Genomic DNA, 12513 nt, shown 5'->3' with positions numbered 1-12513 from the left:
GGAATCATATTACAATGGGAAAGCAATCAATTGCAAGTATGAGATTTTTTATGCTTAATGGGTTTTTGAGAAATGGGTTTTGAGATTCATTTAATCAAGCATCGAGTTTTAAGATTCTCTTTTCCTTTCATTGAATCTGTCGTTGTAGAGAGATTTACTGTTGATGATGAGTTTTGAAGTGATGACGGGTTTCAAATTTCAAATGGGTTTGAAGGGATTTTATTTTGTAAATGAAGAGGTGAGGAGTTAAGATGATGAGTTTTGTTTTGTTTACTGGGTTATTTGTTGTTGATTTTCTGGGTTTATATTAATATGTTGGCGATGTTAATTCTAGATTTAAGGGTTTGATTATGTAGTATTTATTGAAATTAAATGGTTTAATTTTTTAAAGAAAAAAATGGGTTTTTCTAATGAAGATTGATGAAGCTTTTATGAAGATGAAGATGAGGGAAGAAGATGAAGAAAAGTGGAATAAATTAGGTATTAATGATACATGATTAGATCTCACAAACCTCCTGTATCCAACAGTCTCCTCTTTTAGGAGATTAAAATTGACGAAATATGACTAAATTAACCGACGGAAACACATATAAAGGACCAACTTGAGAATTTTAAAAGATATGGGACCAATTTAAAAAAAAGAATTAAGTTAAGGGACCGGAGAATCAATTAATCCTATTATTTTTGACAAAATGTATATGTGAATTTGTATTATACATGGAAATTATCTTTATTAATAGTATATGTGAATTATCGTGTTGACGAACACGATTCATTCGCCAAATTATAGACCTGTTTGGTACTCACAAATATACATCGTTAATGGGTTTTTTAGAATTGATTAGGGTTGGATCCATTGTGTTGTTCTTTTTTATGTAATACCCTTTAGGGTTTATTCACATGGATTGACAGTCGAGGATTCCAAAAAATCTGCGGCACTTAACTGTTGAGGAATAATGAAACCGGCGATAGTTAAATGTCGAGGGGTACTTTGGTTATTTACTGGTGTGTTTCAGCCTACACACATGTGTGAACAGCAATATTCCAGTAAAAAAATGCATTTAGGCTATAACATATGCATTCAAAAGTATTTATTTAATAATTAATTGTCCGGCCTTATAATGGTTTGGACTGTGAAACAAAGGTCATATCGATTTGATCTCCGATTCAATTTCCAAAACATTGATTACAAGAGATTATAAGAGGACATATATAACTTAATATAAGATTAATTTTAATTGAATAAGATGGAATATTATTCAAAATGTTTGTCCTTAAAATTTTAATATATGTGCAATCTGAAGTTGAATATCACATGGAGAATTGAAGGTTGATCATACTTTTCTCAATAAAATCTTAATATATACACATTACATGGAGATTGACCATAAAGAGTTAAATTTGACCATTGTGAGCTCAATTTTGCTAAATTGATATGTATATTGTAACATCAACGTCAAATTGAAAGTCTATCTGTTATTTGACACATAACGATGACCCTAATCATGGTCGAGAAGAGCCACACCACCCAGAGTCTCATACGTCAAGGAACCAATTCTTTTATTAATACATTGATATTTTGTATAGTATAATATTTTTAAATATTTAGAGGTGCAACAATTTTTTTAATGATAATTAGTGTTCAGATGGAAACTCCGTCCGCGTCTGCCATATCTTTTAATGTGTCAACACGTGTCAATTATAAACAATATTTTTTTTATGAAATTTAGATTTTTTATTAAAATTACATGTATAGAATAAGATTTTTTTAAGCGATGTATATAATAGATCTGTGACTTAGTCTGTAACAGTCTGCTTATCTTTTTCAATTACACAACAATATAACAAATATAACATAAACTCTTTTCACTTAAAATGACATCAACAATATTGCATTATTACAGGAAAGTTTGTTTAAGGGTTTAATTGAAATAATGAAAAATGTAGCCTAAAATATCATATTTTCTTTATATTTTTACTAGCGTCTAGACGGCCCGTTTATTCGCTCTTTTTATTTCGCAAACGAGTATAAATTACAAACAATATTTTTATGAAATTTTGAATAAAATTATATTTATAGATAATATATATTTTACACTTTCATATTGTAATAAACTGTATTTATTTTTTCAATGATACCAACAATATAACAAATATAATATAAATTCTTATCTTTTTGAATGAGACCGACAAAATAACATTCTTATGGTTAAATTTGCTAAAGGGTATAATTTGAAGGAGAAAAACCCAGCCCCAAAACAATATACTTTTTTTTATATGTAGTATAGATAAATAAGATAACATTGTTCCTATTTTAGTGGAGTAGTTCATATTTTAATGAGATTTAAATGTTTTTTAATTAACAATTTAAATAATATTATAAATAGAATAAAATTTAAAATAAAATATTTTAAGTGAAGGGTAAATTTGGAAAGGGAAAAAGGAATCACAAATTCATATATGTTCTTTATATATGTGTGTGTGTTATTAGTTATAGAAAATTGTTTTTAATACTCATATGTTTGCAAAACTGCTTTATTTTATGTATTTGTGCAAAAAGATGGAAATGCATAAGAATAAATAAAAGACGAGAGACTAAATAAATAATTAACGTTGTTGATCTTCTTTTTTCATTTTAAAGTGGTGAATGATGTAATTTATATATTTTCATAAAATACATAATACATAAGTGTACTTGAGATTAATATTTACAATCACTATTTATTTCTAGCATACATAATATTTATTCTCACATGATAATCATGTCTCAAAGCTTTATATTTAATACATGAAAAAAAATGCATACTCTTTGTAAGATATATTGTTGGTTTGTTCATGTAGTTGGTGGTATTGTTTGTGATTTAAATGCATGGCTCTTAGAGTATAATTTTACACAAGAATAATGAGAGAAACATGTATTATTTTTCAAATATATTGGTGAATTAAGCATGTACTTAGCGTTGTTAATAGTGATTGAAATGCATGCCCCCAAGAGTCATGTTTTATTCATGAGAATGTGATAAAATCAATTTTGTGTGATTTATTTAATATTAAAATTTGATTTTATAATGTAAATTTTATGATATATTAATCATGTTTTTTATCTTCTTTATTAATTAATAAAACATGCATTCATTTCAACAAAAAAAGAACATGCATTCATCATAATTCGATATGTTTATAAAATGTTTCTCTTTGTCAAATGATTCAAGAAAGTTTTGAATCAATTCATAAGAACATTAAATGTTGAAATGACTAGTTTCTTACTAGATTTAAGTTATTTACCGTTAGGACATTTCATATCAACAAAGAGAGTAAATTTAGTTGTTTATTGAGACTATTACTTGTTGAGTTTTGAGAAAAATAATTGATAGTGTTATCATGTGTTGTTTGTTGTGTTAGGACATTTTTATTTTTATTTTGATAAGGCAAGAGCAAAATGACATCAAAAAGAATAGTGTCCAACTAAGTTGGTACCCTACTCTAATCTTGTGTCAATTGCTCATATATTATTAAAAAAAAGAAAAAAATTACATAAAAACTTGGGGGGGGGGGGGGGGGGACATATAACCTGACTCAGTCAATCCATGTGAATAAACCCTAAAGGGTAATACATAAAAACAATCGATCCAACACTAATCCATTCTAACAAACCCATTAACGTTAGACGTTTGTGAGTACCAAGTGGGTCTATAATTTGGCGAATAAATCGTTCGTCAACACGAAATCGGATCACGTACCATCTTGGATGTTATTCGCTCAATGAAACCACATAATAGTGTAACAGCTTGTAACGGTCAAGATGTTACAAACATTCATGGGAGTTGTCTCAGCAGTTCTACCATCACTACATAAAGGTCTCCTCGAAGCCTATATAAGCATGTTTCCAACACAACTCAAGGTATGCATTATTTCATCATTAACCTCTCATTTTTTTCTCATATACTAACTTGAGCGCCGAAGTGCCTGCAGATACACCCCCTCCTTCCATCTCCTCCTTGAACTACTTTGGCAATTACCTCCATCCACATAGCACCTCCTTCAGCAATTCACCACCACCGTGAGTATATTTTCTTTGGGTAAATTCTCTTATTGTTCAAAACAGTGGCGCCACATGTGGGAATAGCCTTTGGCAGCGTCTGGTTGTCAAAGTGACAAAATTTATCTTGCTCGACGTGCATTTTGTCGATGAAGTTGGAAAGAAACCATAAAACCATCAATAATCCCTCCAAGGGATACCTTGAAACAACGAGCCCCATCATTTGAATTGTCCTGAAACTATCCATAGAGAAATGTAACGAATGAAAAGAAACTATGCAGAAGATCATAAAACCACACAACACATGTCACAAGATTATCAGCACCGGACTAAAGGTCTCGGATAACTTAAACATCACCACTCCTATCTGATAGACATACCTTAATAAAGGCCAAAACCTGGGGAAAGATGTGCAAGATTCGAAGTTGACAAACCTCTCAAACAAGAGAAAGAGAGAATCAATGAACCTCCCAACAAAGGTCCATTTACCTAGCGGGCAACACTATCATCCACAACGGACCATGAGCCTCGTAGAACAAGCAAGCTAAAAACTTCTGAAAGACCTCCTAAGGCATAATAATCAACAAGAATTTTAAACATTCAAGTTACAACCTGACTCTTTCAGCCTATAGGTTGGGGCAACTGTTCCTGGCTGAGCTAAGGTCAAATCCGGGTTAGACCCTTGCACAATCGAGACCTGAAGTCAGACAAGTCCATATTGTAGGAACGCCCTAAATTCCACTAGATAATTGTCCACAAATCTTAACTCAACAACCTCTAAAAATTGTCTAACTTAACTTACAAAAAATATCAAAATTGTTAGATCTAATCGTAACCGGGATTTGAACTCCATACTATGTGGATTTTCAATGCTATTTCTATTTCATCTATCAAAAAAAATATATGAATTCAATATTTTTGTTTTATAGCTTTTTTTAAAAAGACATAATATTTTGATATTTTGAAAGACAATTTCTACTCTACATTTGAAAATTCGACATGTATTAGTTTTTTTTAGTGTCCATGGTTCAAATCAGAACTTATATATATAATGCATTGTCCTTGTCAACGAGGACTTTCAGATGTAATCGATCTTTACATATCATTATTTTGATAAATAACTATTATATCATCCCTCAAAAGAAAACACAAAACTATGAGAAAATAGTCAATTTCCCCCCGATATTGTAAGTTTCATCAATTACCCCCCTGAAATTAACAAAACTTCAATTACCCACTGAAATTTCACAACGTTAGTCAATTTACCCCCTCCGTCAAATTTTTCTGTTAGTGAACATAACTTTTGCAAATACCCCCCTGAAGTTTTGCACTTATGTGCAAAATACCCCCCAAACTTAAAAATTTATATTATTTTTTTTCTTAAAAACAAACAATTAATAGTTAAATATTAAAACTAACTATTAATTTTGGAATTTGGGAAAACTACATGCATATGGCTCCAAAATGGAGAAAAATATGTATTTTTTAAAGTGACAATAATGGGATGATTTGTGGATTAATATTGGGGGTTGTGTAGTTTAAATGGTTTTAGCAAATTGTTGAAGGAGTTGGAGGAGTTAAATGACTAAGATGGTGAAGGAGAAAATATAAATTTAAATCTGATTACTAATTTGTTTATAAACCTCTAAAAATAATAATTTGTCTATTAGAAATAACCATTATTGTCACTTTAAAAATACACATTTTCCTCTATTTTGATGTATATATGTATGTAGTTTTTCCAAACTCCAAAATTAATAGTTAGATTTAATATTTAACTATTAATTGTTTGTTTTTAAGAAAAATTCAGGGGGCAAAACTTCAGGGGGATATTTGCAAAACGTCATGTTCACTAACAGAAAAATTTGACGGAGGGGTAAATTGACTAACGTTGTGAAATTTCAGGGGGTAATTGAAGTTTTGTTAATTTCAGAGGGATAATTGATTACAATTTCAGGGGAAAAATTGACTATTTACTCAACAAAAAAAAAAAACTCTATATTGGTACATTTCATGATTTTTTTTCTTATATAATTTGGAAAGCTATACTATAGTTCGTGAGTTGCTCTTTCTCAACCTAGCCAGCCACTGCATTTCACTCTCTGCTGCGGTATGCGTTTCGTTTCATCCTTTCAAATCTCCATTTTCACTTTCAATCGCTTCAACTTTTTCTGTTCCCGATCTCATTTCTCAACTTGCTCTACTTTTTGGTGCTGTAGTTTTGAATCCAATAACCTAGGTTTCTTTTTCATAGGACGATGTAGATTAATACTTATAACTTCTTTTTGAAATAAATACATACTTTGCAATGCGTTAATTACTCTGTAGAACTAACTAACAACTTCATTTCTAGTGTTTAGTTTAACATATACCAACTGATTAAGGTATGTTTGTTTGAATGATTTTGGAGTGTTAAATATTTCAGATTCTAATAAACTTGAAAGAACGAAAAAATTGATAATCATGTAGAGCGTTTCAATCACACTTAATTCATTTTATTTATAACCTCCTTAATTTAGAAAACACCTCCAATATCCTCGTCCAAACATGCCCTAAATGTGTTTTTCCTTAGCCTTTGTGCACCGTAGATTTTCTATTTTATTTCATATATTTTCCATGTAGTTTATGACGGTCGTTGTTAGCTTTGAATGGACCGTAGATACCCTGTTTTTGTGATTGATTATGTGACGCTGTGTATTTATCTATCTTATCTTTGCAGGTAGGTGATTTAGTACATTTCTGAGTTTCCTCAATGGCGGTAAGTTGCTTGCTACTAATCGTGTTATTTTGTTTCATTTCTGACTTTTTGTTCTATATGTTGATGATTTCTTGTAATGCGAATGTTACAGATTGATAGAATTTTTAAAGATGAAGCAAGTGAAGAGAAAGGAGAGCGGGCAAGAATGGTGAGAGCGCGTTATAATTTCGTTTAGATGTTTTCACTTTGAAATTGCATGGGTTAATATTACAATGTGAGTCTAGGGATAGTTGGTTAACTCTAACTAACTGTGTTTATGAATTGGTTTTGCACAGTCATCTTTTGTTGGGGCCATGGCTATCGCTGACTTGGTTAAGACTACCTTAGGGCCAAAGGGGATGGTAAAAATTCTTATTCACTAGTGAAATGTCATGCTAAACAATTTTATTTTCTGCTACCAAGAAAGAACTAAGTAATTCGCATATTTGGGATGGTGTTTGCAGGATAAAATTTTGCAGTCAACGGGTAGAGGGCGTGAAGTTACTGTTACTAATGACGGTGCTACAATCTTGAAGTCCCTTCACATTGATAACCCAGCTGCTAAAGTCCTTGTTGACATTTCTAAAGTTCAAGATGATGAAGTTGGCGATGGAACTACCTCTGTTGTTGTATTGGCTGGGGAGCTTTTAAGGGAGGCAGAAAAGTTGGTTGCAGCTAAAATTCATCCAATGACTATAATAGCAGGTTTTTTCTTTTCTTTCAACAATGGTTTAGATGCCCTTATGATGGGGATTTATTCTCTTTTCGCACTGACAAATTTCCAATGACAACTTCATTGATTCACATTCCGAGTGTTAGGAAATTCACCTTGATAAGAAATTGATTTGCTGATGAAAGCTACATTTTCCTTATCGTCTACCCTAATATTTTTATGTATATTGTACAGAAGATATTTCTTTGGTTAGTACTTAGTAACAACTTTGAATGCTACTTTTAAGCAAATAAATGTAAAATGTTTATAGTTTCTAAAATTTAGTTGTTCCATCTTTGTAATTAAATTAAGGACCAATTATTGATGTATGTGATCTAATGTAACAGTAGTAGTCAATGAAAATCTTTCATTTTCAGTTTTTTTCTTTCCAAGGCTGCAGCATTTATTCTTCCTTTAGTTTGGTTTCATTGTCAGCAGACCCTTCATTCTTTCTGAAAGATGAGTGAAAAGTAAAAATTGCGGGAAGCATCAGAAACATAAAGCACCAAAGTTTGATAACAGTGCTTTAAAAATCTTTTATAATTCTGATAGACTTTGCATGATTGTTGTCCCACTCCGTCCACAGTGCATTTTTCTGTCATGTTTGGTTTCACATGATTTTCTTTCCAATGATGCCTTTGTGATTAACATCAATATATTTGACATTATCGGTTATGATTTATAGGTTTCCGAATGGCGGCTGAGTGTGCTCGTAATGCATTGGTTGAGAAGGTTGTGGACAACAAAGAAGATGCTGGTATTTACTTTCCCTTTTGGATGTTAGGTTTACCATTGGCTCTGTAGCTTTTGAATACATCGTTATCATTAGAATTGTTATTGTTGTGTTTACAGCAGGGTCATATACAAGCATTCTTTTGTCATAATATCTTATACATAAATTTTCTGGATTGTGCAGAGAAATTCAGGTTAGACTTGATGAACATTGCAAGGACTACTTTGAGCTCCAAAATTCTCTCACAAGATAAGGAGCATTTCGCAAAATTAGCTGTAGATGCTGTGATGAGACTAAAGGTGATTGATGACTACCCTACTAATAATGAGTCCAGTTTTGATAGATTTAGCAAATAGTTTATGGACTGTTGCCATGTTTTCTTCTTTGCTTCATATCTGCGAAATCTCTAGTCTATAAAAATTTTATACGATTTTGATCTATATACTTTTCTGCATGATTGGCTAAACACTTAAAAGTGTGTTTTATTTAGAAATCTTGCAGTGCTTTTCTATGATCCTACAATTTATAACCAATTCTTACAATATGAATATATCCCCTTCAATTTCATCCAGGTCTTGAACCACAGTTTTTTCAGTTTTCTAATATAATTTCATGATAGCTAGTTTGGGCCTTGGAGTGCTTTGTAAAAGATATTCACTGAAAAGGGTTGAACCTGGTTATATTTTTGCCAGGTTATAAGAATATTTCATTTGTGATAAATTTTTCCTTTTTTTTTGTTCCAATGTTTTTAAAGGCACAGAATGTTTGCAGTTTAATTTTTTTTAGTTATACAGTTTTTTGTGCTTACAAATATGCTACATGTCAGGATTTTTTTCCTTTCAGAGTGATCTCTATTGTTATAAATTTAACTATATGAATTTTCATATTACAGGGAAGCACCAATTTAGAATCTGTCCAGATTATAAAGAAACCTGGAGGATCACTGATAGACTCGTTTTTAGATGAAGGGTAATATTACTGAAAATTTGGAATATTTTTTTAGTTTGAGTATCAAATGCTTCTATTCTATCCTTTTTTGAAACCTGCTGTTTTTTTTTTTTTTTTTTTTTTTTGTATTGAGTTGCATACATAGTCTTCAAGTAACCTGAATTAATTCAAATTATTGCCAACCTCACTATCCTGTATAATGAACCATTTGTATCAGTCTTGATAAGAAATAGTATTTCTGTTTCTAAATTGGATTATATTTTTGTTTAGATTTATTCTTGACAAGAAAATTGGTATTGGACAACCCAAACGCATAGAGAATGCAAAGATACTAGTTGCAAACACTGCAATGGACACAGACAAGGTGAAGATATACGGAGCTCGTGTTCGTGTCGACTCTATGACTAAAGTTGCTGAGATTGAAGGAGCCGAGAAGGAGAAAATGAAAGAAAAGGTGAACAAGATAATAGGTCATGGCATCAACTGTTTTGTTAACAGGCAGTTGATTTACAATTTCCCAGAGGAGCTCTTTGCTGATGCGGGAATATTGGCTATTGAGCATGCTGATTTTGATGGTATTGAGCGTCTGGCTCTGGTAACTGGTGGTGAAATTGCTTCAACCTTTGACAACCCTGAGTCTGTTAAGCTTGGGCAATGTGAACTTATTGAAGAGATTATGATTGGTGAGGATAAATTAATCAAGTTTTCTGGTGTTGCAATGGGGCAGGCATGCACAATAGTTCTGAGAGGTGCTAGGTATGTTTTCTTCTTTTGTCGTTGTAAATTCCTTTCCAATGTTGTTCTTTTACATATTCAGGGATTTTTTTCTTGAATTCTTTATGAGGTTTTCTTATTATGGCAGTATTTGATTGCAGTATTTCACTGTCTATTCACAGCCGATCAGTGTTTGATATGAATTGCGTAGTACAAATACCCTTTTATTCAGTTTTTGTGCTGGTTTATTGAAGGTTAATGTAAAGGATTCTAACTTATTATTTTCCTTAAAAAATAAACAACTTCAATTTTTTTTCTTTTTTTTTTTAAATAGTTCATAAATTTTTGCTTATAATCATTGAGTCCAATGGTTTAACTAGACTGCTTAAATTGTGAACATTAATTGCTTTTATGCACACATGTTCTTGTATTATCATACAAAGTTAGTTTATGTCCTTTTATTGCCCTGCTCCTTACCGTTTTTTATGGCTTCGATCGATGCATTTGAGCTGGATATGTATGTTACTTTTTGTATGCATGAGCAGATAATTTTTTTTGACAAATTTGAGTTAAGCCTGACATCTGTTTTTGTGGCAGCCACCATGTCCTTGATGAGGCTGAGAGATCATTGCATGATGCTTTGTGTGTGCTATCTCAGACTGTCAATGATAGTAGGGTGTTACTTGGAGGCGGTTGGCCTGAAATGGTAATGGCAAAGGAAATCGATGCATTGGCTAGAAAAACTCCAGGAAAAAAATCTCTTGCAATGGAGGCATTTTCCCGTGCACTCTTGGCTATCCCAACAACCATTGCTGACAATGCTGGTTTGGACAGTGCTGAGTTGATTTCTCAGCTCCGTGCTGAGCACCAGAATGAGGGATGTACTGCTGGAATTGATGTCATCTCTGGTTCTGTAAGTACAATTCTGAGAATTGCAGTGATATATCATTCTATTATCTTTTTCTTGGCAGTAGATCTGTTTCTGATCACTGCATTCACTCTGGTCATTCATAGTGATTTTGGTATAAAACATGTCTCATTAAAATTAAAATAAGTTTGTATTTATTTCATGCAGTCATTTCTTAATTAGATTTACTCCCTAGTGGATACAGTGACAACTAGTTTTTAAGAATTTTTACCAAGGTTTATGTTGTATTTTAGAAAAATATCCTGTAGGCTGCTAGCTCAGCATGCTTACTTTATATTTTCTATGTGGCTAATATACTATGTCCGATGTGTAATTCTTGTAGGTTGGAGACATGTTTGAACGGGGCATTTGTGAAGCATTCAAAGTCAAGCAGGCTGTATTGCTATCTGCAACAGAGGCAGCTGAGATGATCCTTAGAGTCGATGAAATCATAACTTGTGCTCCAAGGAGGAGAGAAGACAGAATGTAAAAATCTAGTGATCATCCATCTTAAGAAGCTTCTTATGCCTTGGCAAATTCCGACTTATTCCAGAAACTTGCAATCTGGGACAGCTACCGAAACCAAATCACTACAGAATTGGTGCTCTAACTGTTTAAATCAACTGGTCACAATTGAACTTATGTGCTTGTTTGAAATTTTGATTATTGTCATGTACATTTCCTGTCACACCTGGGTGCTAGCTTTTTCTTTAAATCATTTTTGTTAGATTTCACGTGTCTCTGGTTTGTATCAGTCTAGCTGCCAACTGGAATTTGACTACTTGAATCCTCAATGAATGTACTAGGGGTTTATTTTGATGATATTGTTTGAATGTTAGTTGAAACTTTTTATAATATCATACGGAGTTGTCTCAATATTTTAAAAATCAATGATTCTTATGCACATGTATAAGAATCAGAAAGTAGAATTTTACATTGAAAAAACAATTGTTTAACTTTTAAATATTTTTTTTGTAAACAACTTTTAACATGTTGCCATTTTTCATAGTTTTTTCAGATAGTATTGCCAACCAGGGTTTTATGTAGAGAACTGAGTGCATGATGCATTTAAAATTAAAAAGGATTTATGGTCCTAAATTTGGGGAAACTATGATTCTGATCAATGGCTTGTCAGTCAACCCATGTTTCTCAATGAATCTCAAGAACTCCTTGTGTAGTATGTACCGTTACCAAATCTCAGACAACTTATAATAGAAAGCACAATATCATTCAATGCATTAAAAACTTAGGATTTTTATTTACCTCCATAAGGAATGAAAGATATCAGGCAATTAAACTAACTGTTGTCCAAGAATGTTTATCCTTCTATCCTAAAATGAGTAACTTAGTTTGATTATGTACGCACTATATTCACATAAGATATTTTGATCATATTTTACTAGTTATAAATGGAGAGGATCCTTGCTTATTTTAGTAGTTCATTTTACTAGTACTAATAAAGGCAATTGGAGGGAGTAGTTTTTTCATTGAATTCTATTTTGCAATCATCCAACACCTAAATTCTGAGGGATTGGATTAACCATACGAGAATCATCAATTACTTGAATTTTAGCAAAACATTCATCTAATTTTACGTGACAGCAACACTTATTTCGACACAAATCTAAATATAAATGATTTAAACATACACATCAAATTATATAGTTTACTTATTTAAAAAAGAGTTTTTTTTTAATATGTGCAAATTTGAAAATTTGAAAAT

The 12513-nt window shown here is 31.8% G+C and overlaps 1 protein-coding gene across 1 annotated transcript; it reads left to right on the top strand.

Annotated features, from left to right (window-relative positions):
• Positions 1–6029: 6029 nt before the first annotated feature.
• On the top strand, positions 6030–11648 carry LOC11409936 (T-complex protein 1 subunit beta). The gene is made up of 11 exons (XM_003623182.4): positions 6030–6149; positions 6759–6797; positions 6889–6945; positions 7073–7138; positions 7241–7481; positions 8174–8245; positions 8405–8520; positions 9114–9190; positions 9440–9925; positions 10481–10796; positions 11134–11648. Exons 2-11 carry the CDS (start codon positions 6792–6794, stop codon positions 11278–11280), a joined length of 1584 nt encoding a protein of 527 aa, XP_003623230.1. The 5' UTR covers positions 6030–6149; positions 6759–6791; the 3' UTR covers positions 11281–11648.
• Positions 11649–12513: the final 865 nt, after the last annotated feature.

This window comes from Medicago truncatula, chromosome 7 (assembly GCF_003473485.1).
Source record: "Medicago truncatula cultivar Jemalong A17 chromosome 7, MtrunA17r5.0-ANR, whole genome shotgun sequence".
NCBI classification, from domain to species: domain Eukaryota; kingdom Viridiplantae; phylum Streptophyta; class Magnoliopsida; order Fabales; family Fabaceae; genus Medicago; species Medicago truncatula.
Note: the sequence above shows the minus strand (reverse complement) of the source record. Positions and strands in the feature narration are given on the sequence as shown.

Excerpts from the sequence above, each read along its gene's own strand:
- LOC11409936 (XM_003623182.4), top strand. Across the intron at positions 6,946-7,072 it reads AAGGAGAGCGGGCAAGAATG|TCATCTTTTGTTGGGGCCAT; the intron begins GTGAGAGCGCGT and ends GGTTTTGCACAG. Across the intron at positions 9,926-10,480 it reads ATAGTTCTGAGAGGTGCTAG|CCACCATGTCCTTGATGAGG; the intron begins GTATGTTTTCTT and ends TTTTTGTGGCAG.